The sequence below is a fragment of the Biomphalaria glabrata genome, chromosome 1 (genome assembly GCF_947242115.1).
Source record: "Biomphalaria glabrata chromosome 1, xgBioGlab47.1, whole genome shotgun sequence".
Taxonomy (NCBI): domain Eukaryota; kingdom Metazoa; phylum Mollusca; class Gastropoda; family Planorbidae; genus Biomphalaria; species Biomphalaria glabrata.
Genome location: NC_074711.1, coordinates 2,394,222 through 2,409,673, shown reverse-complemented (window position 1 = coordinate 2,409,673; position 15,452 = coordinate 2,394,222). Strand labels below are relative to the sequence as shown.

Sequence of the window (15,452 nt, the reverse complement as noted above, 5' to 3'; positions counted from 1 at the left end):
TCTGAAATCACATTATTTTAATTCATTCACAGGGTTTGTCAACAACATGGGTGACCTCTGAAAATATTGAAAACATTTCATCATAGAATATTTTAAAAAAAATATTTATCGTCAATTCTAACCTGTTCTAATTTGGAACAGTATGAAGATTATTTGTCTCTCATCCATGAACCTATATTTCTTGATTTCAATATGTTTGTTTTAAAAGTGCACTTAAAAAAACACAGAGTAAGAACAACTAAAGTAAAAGTTTAAACCGGACTAACTTGACTAAGCACTAACTTGACTAAGCGTTGCGAGTGACCACTTTACGATAGTTACCTTTTATAATGATAATCCTCATGCCTCGTTATGTTTCATAACCCTCATGCCTCATCAATAAATGTATAAAAACTTATCATTAGTCTATCATTGAAAATGAAATAATTCTTTCAGTTTAAAGGGGGAAAAAGAATCATTTTTAGATCTTTGCTAACAATTTGCTTAGACTTTCTAGATTTAAATTTTAGATGTGTTACAATGTGTAAATTGTGTACAGTCAGTTGTACAGTGACAGTACACTATTCACTAACTACTACTACTTGAGACACTAGTCACTAGAGTCTAGATCAGTAGATCTAGAATATAGATAAAGATAGATCTATATTTTCTCGTCCCATATGCCATGATATGCTAGGACAAATTTGTACAAATACTCCTTCTTCCCTAGTGCTATGCTATACTATTTATTAGACTAAGTCACTAATTAGAATTAGAACATGGAATGGGTTGCCTTAGCTAGCCAGGAAAACCAGTGACTTGGCAGAATTTAAGTCATTGGTTAATATCCATGACGCGTAGTAACCTCTGTATTATATAAGATCCTGTCTGATAATATCTAATCCAAATAATTTTTTTTTAACATAAAGTATATAATATGAATTAATTTTTTTTTTAATTTTATAAAAATACTTTAAAAATTTTTTAAATTATTTTGTTAAGTGTTTTCCCTCAGTCAGAGAAAATATTTTAGGCCTGTCTATAGAGCATTTGTAGATTCTAGGGTAAATGTAAATTTATCATCTTGTATTTTACAGTTAATATTGCTTGAGTCGTTGCAGATTACTGTTACTTGTTTGTTTCACATGTGATAAAAGTATTGGAGTAATGTACTAAATGCACTATTAATGATTCCCCTTGGGTGTAAAAGGAACCTGTGTACGAAATTTCATGCTGATCCATACGACAGTTTAAAAGATATCTTGATCAATGAGTCAGTCAGTCAGTGAATGGTAGCTTACATATAGAATGTAGATTGGGGTTAATATTTGTTTTATTTACTATTTGTTTGTGTTTTATCTCTACTAGAAGTGAGGTACCATGTCAATGCCTTCGACCAAAATGAGAATGTTAGGAGGTAATGGACCACAACCACAGTTTAAGAAGGCTCAACCTCAGAGGCGACTGCTCAGGAAGAGAACAACACAAGTTGACTTAGAAAAACAGGTTAGTATTTTTGCAATGTTTATAATAAATTACTCTGTTTGGTAGAATTCTTTTACATCTTTTTTTCTCCCACTTCCCATTCTTGGATCAGATTGAAACTTAGCACATTATTCATTGTCCATGAAAAAACATAATCAATAAAAAAAAAAAAAAATTAGTTGTAATTAATAAATTTAGTTTTATTTAGAAAAAGAAAAGAAATCTTGTAGTATTGAGAATATTGCAGTAATTGAGAGGTTCTTTCCCATATTTAATTTTTTTCTTTAAAAAAAAAGTATTTTAAAAATATTTTGCTTGTTTTTTATTTCTATTATTTTTTAATTTTTTTTTTTTGTTTCATTTCTAATTTGATACTGATCAAACTCGACATAAAATTGACCAAATTTAGATGTAATAAGAAATTGTTTTCTATAAATGTTTTACAGCTTTTCTTTCTCTAATATTGAAACTTTGTTCTATGTCTAGTCTCATTTTGTCACCACTATTGACCTCAGGTCTATGAAATCCCTCAGCTATTCATCCTCTTTCATTTCCAATGATTATATAATATACTCTTCTACATTTAACCTTTGGATATTTCAGATTGACATTCAGACTATTTGTGCTTTCAAAATGGCTCCATCTTTCCAGCCTGATCATTTCATGACTAAAAGGCCGCTCATGGGAGCTTGTTGTGCTTGCATGCTATTGAGTAAGGTCAGTATCACTGAACATTCTTCACTAAACAAGCTGAATGGTTTTGTTTTCAACATAACTTCTGTAACATGGTAGAGCATTTTACATAATGATAGCGTCATGCCTGTGGCCTCAATATTTCTTTCATCATAAATGTCAATTAAAATTGTGAAAATTCAACTTTTGATATTTCTATTACTATTTATTGTCTATTTTCTTTTTTCTCAAGACATTCCTGAAAAAAAATAAATATATATATATATATAAATATGTATAAGTCTTGATCAAGAACCTCTTTTTACCCTCTAAATAGTTTATCTAGTGATGGTGGTCAAAACCTAATAAGAGATGAATTAATTAATTGATTATGCCATTAAAAAGGGTTATCAAGTCAGCTGAGCATTTATTTCATAATAAAATAAATTCTTGATATTTTTGTTTAATTGTCAGAGTGATTTTGTAAGGCCCGAGCTGCGAGAATTAGGCATGAGAAACATACTTGATGTCAGAACAGAAATGGCGTAAGTTATCTCTAGCGAGGCATGCTAAATATAATATATGTTTGTAAGTATACCAATAGACAAGATTTTTTTCTTTGCTTTGTTTTTCAAAATATTTCGTAACGTGATTTGTTTACTTTCATTGCAGCAACACTGGCTATATGTCCAGATGGTTTGCAGATGAAGCCTATGCCCTAAGACGACCTCTCTTCTATACATATCCTGATGTCTCAATGTCTGTACTTAGGAGTCCAAGGTAAATCATTTCCTAGTTTGTGATAAGAAAATGTCAAGATGACATGTGATAAGAAAATGTCAAGATGACATGTGATAAGAAAATGTCAAGATGACATGTGATAAGAAAATGTCAAGATGACATGTGATAAGAAAATGTCAAGATGACATGTGATAAGAAAATGTCAAGATGACATGTGATATGAAAATTTCAAGATGACATGTGATAAGAAAATGTCAAGATGACATGTGATAAGAAAATGTCAAGATGACATGTGAAAAGAAAATGTCAAGAAGACATATGATAAGAAAATGTCATAATTGTGTCATCTAAGTTAAAGCAGTTTACATTAGAAACATTGCATTTCAGAAAGGTTGTCTTTATATTCCATTTTTATGTTTATCCCGATTGAAGTTTTGAAAAAATCTTCTTTCACTCCTTGGAAGTGGAAACATAGCTCTCTTTTCTTTGATGGTAGCTTAAATAACTTGCATTAGAAAGATAAAAAACTTGGAAAGGTTATTACAACAAAACAACTCTTGTAAGATTAGAGGTGTTAAAGCAAACTATAAATTGGGAAACAATTAGTAAATAGAGATAACATAAGATTTGTAAAAAATTTCTTGGATAAAAGCAAATCTGGTTAAAAGGTTCACATTGTGTTATTGCCTGGCCAATGCTTTAGATATACTTTGTTAAACATAAATGATGTCTTTAATAGTATGCTTATTGGAAAACATTTTGTTTGTATATAGTTTGATTGTATGTTTAAACTAGTGAATGCAGTATAGATCTCAACATTTCTTATCATTTGTATTTAAACTTTGTCATTCCTAGAGTTTTAAATGCTATTGAACAAACTGCCAGTCAAGAAATCCAAATTTTACAAGGTCAGTACATTTTTTATTAGGCATAAATTGTTTATGCTTTTGTTGATCACCAATACATCTTGTAGTGTGTTGGCCTCCTTCAGTCAGGGAAAGAAACATGGCTCATCTTGTAGATAGTGAGATGAAAGCATGGGCATTGTAAAGATGTTGTTCAATCTCTATGCAGCCAATGTGTCCTAGGGAACAGCAAGTATCCAAAATATTTTGGGACCATCAGCATCACAGGCTCTATTTGAATGTAGTGCTGTGTGCTATAAGCTACCTAAGGATCACAGAAGCCTTTAATGTTATCTCATGTTTGGGTATAGCTGCAAAGCAGCAGAATTTTTTTTCTTTCTTCTATGTAGTCAGCAGAGGCTAACGAGCCAGTTTCTTGTCTTTGCCATTTTCCTAACGGTGATAACTTAGCAGTGAAAGCATATGTCCTCAAGCTTAGATTTTAGACACAGAATAAACTAGTCATTTGTCAAATAAAATAATTTATTCGTTGATTAACCAACCATGATAAAATAGATATACATTGATAATAAGTTGAATTATTGGAACTTTGAAAGATCTAACACCAGGAATATGTCAGGTAGTTAAAATTGTTAGAATTTAATCATGTCCTCCCTGTGTGTTTTTTTAAATATTTTTGCTAAGTGACTGGTTTAGACCAACACCATCCCAATGATTTTATTTACCTCTTGTAGTATATATATATGGCTCCCTTTTGTCTCGAAAGGCAATGGATGCGCCCAAATGAGTCACTAGTTTTGGCTTAATCTTGAGACGGGGCAGAATCTGGTGTGGCTAATCAAGCCAATTCTAGAACGGCAGACTTTGCCACAATTCGTACATGTGTTTGCCTCTGATTTAGGGCTAGCGGACAGGGCAGCTTTCTTTTTTTCCCTCTTGATTAAGGGCGCTTCAATTCTTTTGTTCTCAGCAAGGGTTGTCCCAGCACGCACAGTCTGTCTCCATGCACTCCGGTCTTTGGCTATGTTTTCCCACATACTTTCGCTGATGCCTGTGGCTCTCATGTCTCGCTTGCAGACATCTCTATATGTTAGTCTTGGGCGGCCCTTGGGTCTGACTCCTTCCACAAGCTCAGCATATAAGATATCTTTCGGGATTTTCGGGATGTAGTATATACTTGTGTATGTAATCTTGTAAATGTGTATATTGTCTTTGTCAAACCAATTTTCATGTAATGTGCAAAAGAATTGATAGAATTTAAAAGCAGAAGAAACTCAGATTTGTATTGTTTGTATTTGTCTTGATCAGGGGATGAAGCAGCGATGCAGAGACACCTCTCAGTAATACAGAAACATTGCATCTACACTATAAACAAAATGAAAGCTTCAGTCTCCAGTGTATTTATCAAGTCAGTCTACTTCTCTTAGTAATTTAGTTTTGAAATACTTGGGAAAATTTTTGTTTTCTAGATCTATACATCATTAAACAAATGAAAGCTATAGTAACTAATCTATTTAGCAAGTCTTGCTACTAAAGATAAGTTTATTTGGTTTGAAAAAAATATGCGAATTCGGGTTATTATCATTAAAGAACTTTGATATCTCATGATTCTTTCAAAAGATCAGACTTGTCATTGCAACATGAAAGAGGTATCTCTGTTCAGTTAAATCTCTGTTATTATATTAGACAAACATTAGTGGGATTACTTTCAGTATGTAAACATTTAAAAGTAAACAAATATGAAATCTATGGGGAAAAAATCAAACTATTAGACGTACATGTAGGAAACCCAGCTGCACCAAAAGTTCCCTATATGGATGTAGGCCCTATATACAGGTGGCTGCATGGTCGTTATGTATGCTCTCTTGGCTGTCACCTCGATGGTTTCAGGTTTGAACCCCGCCAACCGCCATTCATCAATGTCCTACTGGAGGTTTTGGGATATGATGTAAGCTTATTGAATTTTTCTTTAGAGTTGTTCACCCCACTAGAGTAAATCTTTTTTTTTTAACAACCAAAAGTAACCACATGTGTATACTTGTTCTTTTCTTTTAGAATAACTGCTTGGTTTCTCACCAAATTTTTGTCCAAATTTTTACGAAGTGTGCAAGTGTGTCGTGCACAGATGTTGATGGTCAAGCAGGCCAGTGAGGTAAGTGCATTGATATATGCTATATATGATATACATATAGTTAGCATACATTGGATTTATTGTTACTGTTTTTTTTTGTGTGTTTTATTTTACATAATGTGCCCTTTTTTAATTCCATTCTTAAAATTTTGAACCGAATTTAAATTTACAGAAAGGTGTCCCCATGATTTATTTGCCCCTTCACCGCAGTCACTTAGACTACATCTTGGTGACCTACATTCTCTGGCACTATGACATCAGAGCCCCCTATGTGGCAGCAGGCGATAACATGGACATTCCTTTCTTCAAGTATGTATGTCTTTGTTTTGTTTGCAGTGTTGTAGAGCTATAAATAGTATTTTGTTTTTCTTGGATCCTAAAATTTGATTTTTAAATAATTTTTTTGTTATGTTCATGTTTTGTTTAGTGAAATCTGTCTCTATTCAATAGTAATTTTACTGGTTTATACAAATTTATCCTATAATACATTTTTTTTTTAAAGTGTGCTCATGAGATGGCTTGGGGGATTTTTTATCCGTCGACGTTTGGACACAAAAGCTGGGCAGAAAGACTTTCTATACAGAGCCATATTACATGAGGTAACATTTATAATTATTCATTCATTTATATATTTTATTATATTAACACATTTTTTAAAAAGAAGTTTACGTGTAGGCAATTTTTAAAAACTTCTATCATACCTTTTTTTTTTTTACATAAAACTTGTCATTAAATCTATTTGGGAAACTGAAAGAACTTTTTATATCTATTTTAATTCAACTATTCAAATTCTATAAAAGTCTTCATAAGCTGATTATCTGAGAAAAATAACTAGTAACCACTTCTAGTGATGTCAAGTCTTATTATAGCAAGCATATTCCAGAATAGTTGCCGCATAAATTGTTTTGTTTTATAATTGAATCCTTGTTTTTATTTAGTACATGACAAAACTTTTGAGCAATGGTGAAGGTTTGGAATTCTTCATTGAGGGTGGCCGAACACGCTCTGGGAAAGCTGTCATACCAAAAGGCGGGCTCCTGTCTGTTGTTGTCGAGGCTTGTAACGAGGGTAAGATATTAATGTTCTCTAGCTGGCACTTGTTAGCGAGTGTCACTTATTCTGTTGTTGTGCAGGCTATGATTTTTTAATCTTATATAATCACATTGAAATGTGTTTGTCTTTCTATTTAATTGGTAAACCATATTTTCAAGGTTAATAATTTCATAGTTGGCAGCTAATTTCTAATAATTTTTGTTTTCACAGAGGAAATCTCAGATGCTTATATTGTACCAATCACTTTCAGTTATGAAAAAATTATTGATGGCAACTACTCCAGAGAACAAATGGTAAGTTTAACATTATTTCAAACCAAACTTCTTTTTGGTGACTGAGTGGTAAAGCACTTGACTTTCAAACCGGAGGGGGTTCCTGGTTTGAATCCTGATGAAGACTGGAATTTTTAAAATTTTAGGATCTTTAGAGAAACTCTGAGTCCATCACCTATCCTTTAGTCTGTTGGACCATTGGGACACTACAAGAACTGTCAACCATATTTCTCCATCCCTGTCCTTTGCCTTGGATAGAATTTAATTCACGAACAGACTTGTCCATTCTTTGGTTGATTTTGGAGTCCACTCAGCTCTAATGGGTACCTAACATTAGTTGTGGAAAAGTAAAGAAAGTTGGTCGTTGAGCTGGCCACATGACACTCTCTATTAACTATAGGCCACAGAAACTAATGACCTATGCCGTTGATGAAAGGGGAACTTTACTTTACTAAACTTCTTATCATATTCATTGTTGATTGATCAAGTATTAAAACTTGTATTATATTTCAGGGTCAGGGAAAAGTTAAGGAAACCTTTTTCGGAGCAGTGAATGCCATTTTTCGTGTTTTCTTCAATAGTTATGGCAGTGTTCGAATTGATTTTGCCCAGCCATTTTCTCTGAAGGCAAGTTATGTACACGAGTTAATAATTTGAATCTTAAAGAATGAATATGTTATACAAAATAAGAAAAGTTATTGGGAAAAATGAACGAAATTATTGTTAAGATTTTGTTTGCTTTTTGTTTCTAGGAATTTTTGCTACAGGCAAAAAGCAATCCCTATCAACCACTGACTGCCCCTACCACACCTGGACGTCTTCAGCTGGACTATGGGACATCTTACCCCAACTTCTCTCAGACACTTTTGTCCACCAATGGTGATGCTGAAAAGACAAGAATGATGGTCAAAGCATTAGCTGACCACACAGTTTACAGTAAGTTGTCATAGTGCAGAGGTTTGATTTGTGTTACAGTTAATTGTAGATTGATTTGATTCACAATGACATGTTGCATTAGTTTAATTCATCATCATCATGTTTTTATTTGATTTGCTTTACGACGTGTTACAGATTTAGTTTTTTATTTATACTTTTATTTATTTATTTTTTTACTCTCCAAAGGCTATTACATAGTTAATATGTTGTTTTTTTTAATCTACAGCAAGTGACCATTCAACTGCTCCAATGGCCACACATCTTGTAGCATTTTTACTTTTGACCAAATACAGACAGGTATGTCCTAGTATTGGCTTGGTAATGATGTTTTGAAAACTCACATGGAAAATGTCTGAAATGCCTACTATTAGACATAATTATTTTAAGTTATGGGTTAATTCAAGTCATACAATTTATAAGAGTCTTGTTTCAATTGATGTGTAGTTTTTAAAATTAGTTTTTTTTTAGCATGGAAGAGGTCCTCTTCAACTTTGATATGTCAAAATGTAATTTTGCACATCACACCATGTTTTTTTTTTATATGTAACTTCTCGAAAATACGAGTTTGACAAAATAACGATTTACTTATATTTTTGTCTTCTTTTCTGCAAAAACTTGACCAGTCTTTCATTGCTAATTAAATCAGTTTAATTATTTTAATAGTGGTAATTAGTTAATAATCATTATAGGTTATTATAATAGGTTTGTTTTTCTATTGCTAAAATAATAATGCTAATTTTTTTTTTTAATCACTGTTTTATGATATACAATAGAGCTATAAAATAATAAACATTTTACCATCAGAAGACACATTCTTATTGGACAATGTAAACATCCTTGGTATAATAATAATCTAGCTGTCTCAGTTATTATAAATACTAATTGCATTATTTCTTTATGTCATCAGGGTGTCTACACCAGAGAACTGAGTAAAGCCATTCAGTGGCTGGTCAGAGAACTGCAGGCCCTGCAGAGGGATGTTGGTTTCTGTGGCCGCTCTGAAGATGTTCTCCTGTACGTTCAGACTTTGCTGGGAGACAGACTCATAACAAAGAAATGGTCAGGCTTGAAGTTGTCTATAATTTAATTTAGGCTACCGGATTACACTTTTTTTTTTTTTTGGTTTTTATCAATACCTATTTATGACTTCATGTTCAAGTTATTTAAAAGTGGTTGGATACATTTGTAAGAGTAAAAAAATTAATCATGTGCATTAAATATTTAAATTTGAGGATGTTGTTATTTTGTTGTCTGTCTGCACAGGAATGAGGAGGATAATGATCTCAAACTGTTTCCTAACTTGACCTTGCCAGCCGTGTTTGAACTCAGTTACTATGGCAATCTAGTCACAACACATTTTGCCTTAGAGAGTATACTTGGTAATCCATTATATAAATAAATCTTTCACATTAGCATTAGACTCAATAGCTGTATGAATAATAAACATTTTTTTTTTTCGGCATTCAGCATGGTGCACTATGTCAATACTAAGTTGTTGCTGTTATTTGTTTTAGCTGTTGCTGTCCTGCTGGAGGCTGATATTTCACTCTTCAACTTGCTGACAGCTGCTCCGCTGAGAGACGCCAAGGTGTCCAGGGAGAAAGTGATAGAGGTAGCTGAGGAGATTTGCATGATCGTCCACAATGAGTTTATCTTCATACCAGTAAGTGCCACCGTTTTTTTTTTAATTTATTTTCTAAGATGTTGACATTGTAGCGCAACATGAATGGTAAATACACTGCAAGGAGAACTAGAAAAACAGTAACATAGGATTCTGTACAAAAATATTTTGACTACTGGTGCAGTATGTTTGTGGCATCCATAGGCTAGCACTTTTTTTGTTTACCAAAAGCTTTCATCTTTCTATTATTCCTTCGACTCCTGACTAAACTCTGTACTTGTCTAGACATAAGACACCTACTTCCGTGCTCATAATGAGTTGATCTTAACTGCTTATCCCATTGCTAATTGCTTTTCCTAATTATAAGCCCTCTGAAGACTCTCCTCTCCCACTCCGCCCCAAAAGAACTTTTCAACTTATAAAATGAATCATTAGCTTGTACATGATACATATCTAAATGTATCTTGTGTGTTTCTCAGCAAGCTAAGAGTTATTTAAGTATTTGGTTTTCTTATGGGGACATACCCTAACATTTTGATCATTCATTGAAATACCGGTACTGAAAACTGTAATTGTTTATCATTGATTATGTCAATTTTTTTTGTACCTTGCAATACTGTGAGTTATGTTTGGATTTGTCTAGCCCTGTGAAAACTTGAACTCAGCTCTTGTGGCCATGTTGGAATCTTTCATCACCAAAGAGATTTTGTCAGTTGAGGATGACACAAAGGTAAGTCTGCTCATGTATACACTTTTTTTTTTACCTTTTTGTTTCACTATTCAAACGCGTATACAAAAAATTAATTGTTCTTTACTTTGTGAGACTATCGAGGTTGTTAGTTGACTTGGAAACATGAAAACATCCAAAAGTCTGTGTGTATAGTGAATTTCTTTGTCTTTTGGCTTTTATATAATACATTTTCAATTAGGATAGCAGTATTAGTCTAATTCTGTCTTGATTTTAAAAGAAATGTTGCAACTGTCCAGGTTTCTGACCTTTTGTTTGCTGGTAAAGACAGACGATGGGCTGACAGATTGGCTTTGGTTTTAGATGTTGATGAAGAAGAAAATGATGGTTACTATTCAGAACAAACTTTACTGGTAAGTTGGCCAGGTTTCATTTTGTCTGCTTTTAAGTGTTTCCTGAGTCTATGTATGTTAATTTTGCTTACCTAGTTCATGTTGATGAAACTATTTATAATAAGCTTTAAATTTTACATTGAATCTCTAAAATGTGTAATCTTGGCTAATTGAAAATATCTGGAATTTATTTTGTTTCTTAAAATGATTAAGAAGTCTTTTTTTTGTTTAAGAATTATGCTTTTGTTATGACATGTTGTCATTATTGTTTTTGAGTTGAAATCTTGTATAGATTTAAACATCAAATTGAAACATTTTCACAGGTTAATTTGAACAGCCAGGACATACGAGAACGTCTCCATTTCTTGGCGTCAGTAATTGGTCCCTTTCTGGAATCTTATCAGACAGCAGCAAAGTTTACACTGCAGGAACTGATAGCAGAGCAACCAGGTGCCCACACCTCAATAGTTTTGTTTATTAGTTGGACATTCTTAATTCTGATTCAACATTGATGTAGTGATGTACATAAACATCCGTTTGGTTATACCCTAACTTAGTCATCAAAAGTTTTCCTTTTTGTTTGTTTGCAGAGGAAGAGTTTATGTCTTCCCTAGGACAGTTTGCCAGAAAGAGAGTGGAAGATGGTCTGACTTTGTTTTGTAAGTACCACTTGTATGTTTATTGTAATACGATTCCTTGTGTCTTGAGAGATGATGCGTGTACCCAGGAGATTTTCATATTTGTTTCTTCCGCTTGAACTCTGGGAGAATCTCTAGGCCAATCTGGAGTATCTTTGTCAATGTTTCAATCTTATAGCTAGCAGTGTTTATCTACTATTCAGGCTATTTCATCCTCTGGGCTCTCATTCATTCCAGCACTATCATTATCCACTATTTTCAATCACAGGCAACTTTCCATATTTACGTTGATAACCTTGGTTCAATAGAGGTCCTGCTTAGGGGCATCTGTTAAGTCTGGTTCTTGATGCAAATTCTAGATCAAACATGACATGTAACATAGAATAGCAAAACTAGGAAACAGGGGTTATTGAGAGAAGAAGAAAATATGATGACACATAAATAAGCATCTACTCAGACTTCTGAATCAGCCCCATCGCCTAGCAGTGACCACATAGCACTCTGGAATGCAGCTGACTTCCAGCCTAGGCAATCTTCAATGATGCTACTCTCTTTTACTGGCTTGAAATTTCTTGATTTGAGTTGCAGACAGCGCGTACAGAATGTTACTTCCAAGATCTTGGTGTATACTATAGAGCAACTCACTACACTGTTATTAGAGATGAGCATTTAGTTACCTGACTTTTCCTCTGACTTGCTTTAAAGTTTTTCCAATTCTTTTTGTTCACTCATTGACTTGGTTCAATTTCTTAACAGTAAATTAACTTAGAATTATTCATGCACCTCTAAAAAGCTGTAGCTTCTGTCCTGTTGACATTCTTTAACTCTTTCTCTCATAACTAACGATACCAATGTTGATTCCACCAGAATGTGGTAAATAATTACGGAGAGAAAGAATTAAGTCTAAGTTCTTAGGATAGTTTAAAACACAAATAAGTCTTTGCAATCATGCCTGGCAATATTAAGTGATTGCAGCTTTATTGTAGTGAAAACCAGTTTCTGAATAAGAATGCACCTCATAATTTTGGCTTTATGGTGAGGCAGGTTTAAAAAAAACTTCCACCTTTTTAACTTTACATTTAAAATCATCTAAAAAGAAAATGTCTTGATGTGTTTTGTGCCAGAATTCATCCTAGCTTCATCTTGTCATAAATAAAGAGTCTAGAGATAAAGCTATGGAACTCAACAGGGTTATGCTTTACCTTCACCTTTCTCTTACTCTGTTTAACTGTTGGAGCATGCAAATAATCTGTTGACTGTCTTTCTCCATTCATTTGTCTTTTGCCTTGATTAGAATCTCTTTTAATGGCAGGTCTGTCCATTCTCTGATATTGTCTTCCATCACTTTTTCTGTATGCTTCTTCTTCCTTTCTTTTTTCCTAAACAAAGGTCTTTACTAGCCCTGAGCTTACAAAAGCTGAACAAAGTTTCATCACTTTATTAGACTGCTTCTGTTAACTTTGTATGAGACCTAAATTAAATGACATTAAACAAAATACAAATGACATTTTATGAAAATGAAAGATGATAACCTAAGTTAGAATTCAATGTAATGGTATTTTTTCGTATTCAGCTGAAAGTTGTGCCATGATGACCCTGAAGTCAGCGATGAAGTCATTTCAAGACCTGGAGCTCGTCTACTGCTACAATAACGCCAACTTGACCATGATTGGGATGAGTATGCAGATGGACTCCAAAAATACATTAGAACATTACAGTACTCTGTTGGAATCAGCCGTTAGCTAAAAATATCTTTAATTCAACAATGAGATTAACAATGTTTTTTTTTTATATTTGTAACTTAGATACTCAGCTCAAAGCTCAGTTACTGCACACAAACACATCAAATATCCGACTCAGGGAAAGAAAGATTTTTAAAAGTTTTGATAGCACAAACCTAAAATCAGTTATTGTTTTTTTACAACAGTCTTGCAACAGTCATTAGTGATGTATCAGTCTACAATTACTTTGTATGTCTAACATTTTAATAATTTCTAGACCTAACTATTCGATGGTTACCAAATTATCATCTGGTCTTTTTTTATTGTCTAATCCCACAATTCTCTTCTTCAAGGAGAACCCTTTTATTATAAAGTTTCACTTACTTGACTATTACATTAAGGTCCACAATGAACTGTTGCATTCTGTTTAGTACTAATATTGTCATCAAACTTGCCCACATTTTTTAAAAAATTAAAATATTCTTCAAGTTAGTAAATATTTTCAAAATACTCTGTTCATTTTGACGAGAAATCAAAAGCTAATGTTGACATTTTTTTTTCTTTGACAAGTTCTGTGTTGTGCTTGAGATTTAGTTTTTTTTTCTATTGGTGTACATTCATTATGAAGTAATTTATTTCTTATAATACAGACCAGATTATGTACCCTGATGTTTAGTTAAAGTGACTGTATGAGTGAATGTCTGATGTGTGGAAGTAAACATATGCCAGATGTATGTATGTAAAATTTTGTTTTGACTCATGAAACATTAGAAATTAACTTTGTGTGGTTGACTAATGGATACAAATATTATAACAAAATGGTGAAATATAACAGTATTGTGGTCAGTTGATTTTCGGTATCCTAGCGTCTGCATGTTTTATAGGGTGCATGTTTCTAGAGAGGTGTGTTTTGTTGTTGGTAGATTCTAGACATGGGTGTAACAATACCATGTTGGTAGAATTAAAAATGACCAGCTGATTGAGGAGACATTGTTGCTGTTTTTATGTTCATCATGTTGCTTTGGTTTTTTTGTTGGATTAGAATAGAAACTGTTCTCCTTCATCAACTTGTGTTTTTTTTTTAATCTCTTTTTCATAGAATTATTTTTGGATATTAACTCTTTCTCTCCGTAATTATTTACCACATTCTGGTGGAATCAACGTTGGTATCGTCATTTAGGAGAGAAAGAGTTAAAATGGCTCTACCGGTATAACCATCAGCATTTAGAGATGAATACAAATGTATACATTATTGACAATAATCTTCTTTTTGACCACATTCCTCCAAGTGTTAGGATGACAAACAATTATATTTTAATTTAAAACAATCAACATGGATTAATAATCAAATCTATTTAAGTGTAAAAAAATAAATAAATCATGAAATGTTTGAATCCATATGTTATATGCATGCAACAAGCTTGTTGCAGACTTGTTCAGATTTTTTAATTTTAAAAAATAATAGATATTTCTTTTAGATCTACAGTAGCAGAGATTGACTTTTAGGGATTTCTGGCACGACATGGCGTAAAGTGTGCCAAAAAACTCTATACAGACAGTAGCACTTTTATTATTTATGCATAAGGTCTTGGACAGCACAATGTTGAAGATACATTTAAATAAATGATAGACATAAACAAAAAAATAAGATCCAAAAGCAAAAGCTTGTTATCTGTTCTGCTAAACATCTTTATAAATATATTTTCTGGAGAAGTTAAACAAAACTAATAGCAGGCCCAAGTGACATGGCTCCAGACCCATCTACCAGTTTGACTGTTTTTGTTGCTATGATTAATATTAAATGGCATGAGTATATTGCCCTGACAATAAAGATATAAAATTAAAATTTTTTTTTAAATTAAAAAAAAATGCACAATACTGAGTTTGAGCTTTACCGAGTGGAATAACAATTGAGTGCTCCACACAGTTCATAGTTCACCAAAGGGATGCATGGTCAGTGACCAAGCCAGTGCAGGATTTAGAGAAGGGTCCTCCACATACCTAGATCCGGCCCTGAACCTCGCCAAAGTGTATTGTCACCAATCTTTTAAATGAAAAAGAAAAGGTATGATCAAGCGAACAATGACAATAATGACAAGTTTGTAGATGTCCACACATTTGGATATTGTTCGTTACAAATGGATCCAGTTTATTGGTTGTTATTAGCAAGACATTCACATTACAGTCAGTCACCATCCTCAACCATTCCAATTGCAATCAGTCACCATTCCCAAGACATTTACATTGTGCATCAACA

General features: G+C 33.0%; 1 protein-coding gene across 2 annotated transcripts; it reads left to right on the top strand.

The window, feature by feature from the left end:
• The first annotated feature begins 8 nt into the window (after positions 1-8).
• LOC106062028 (glycerol-3-phosphate acyltransferase 1, mitochondrial-like) lies at positions 9-14,262 on the top strand. Of its 2 annotated transcripts, none has more exons than XM_056004115.1 (23): positions 9-228; positions 1,348-1,485; positions 2,068-2,181; positions 2,611-2,681; positions 2,809-2,916; positions 3,733-3,785; positions 5,052-5,151; positions 5,799-5,895; positions 6,047-6,183; positions 6,377-6,473; positions 6,813-6,942; positions 7,138-7,220; positions 7,713-7,826; positions 7,952-8,135; positions 8,362-8,432; positions 9,043-9,194; positions 9,399-9,514; positions 9,650-9,798; positions 10,400-10,486; positions 10,744-10,857; positions 11,160-11,286; positions 11,427-11,495; positions 13,048-14,262. In XM_056004115.1, exons 2-23 carry the CDS (start codon positions 1,360-1,362, stop codon positions 13,218-13,220), a joined length of 2,472 nt encoding a protein of 823 aa, XP_055860090.1. In that variant the 5' UTR covers positions 9-228; positions 1,348-1,359; the 3' UTR covers positions 13,221-14,262. The 2 variants fall into 2 exon arrangements, with proteins under 2 accessions (XP_055860090.1, XP_055860159.1); XM_056004184.1 differs by having other exon boundaries at positions 16-140.
• The last annotated feature ends 1,190 nt before the right edge of the window (positions 14,263-15,452 follow it).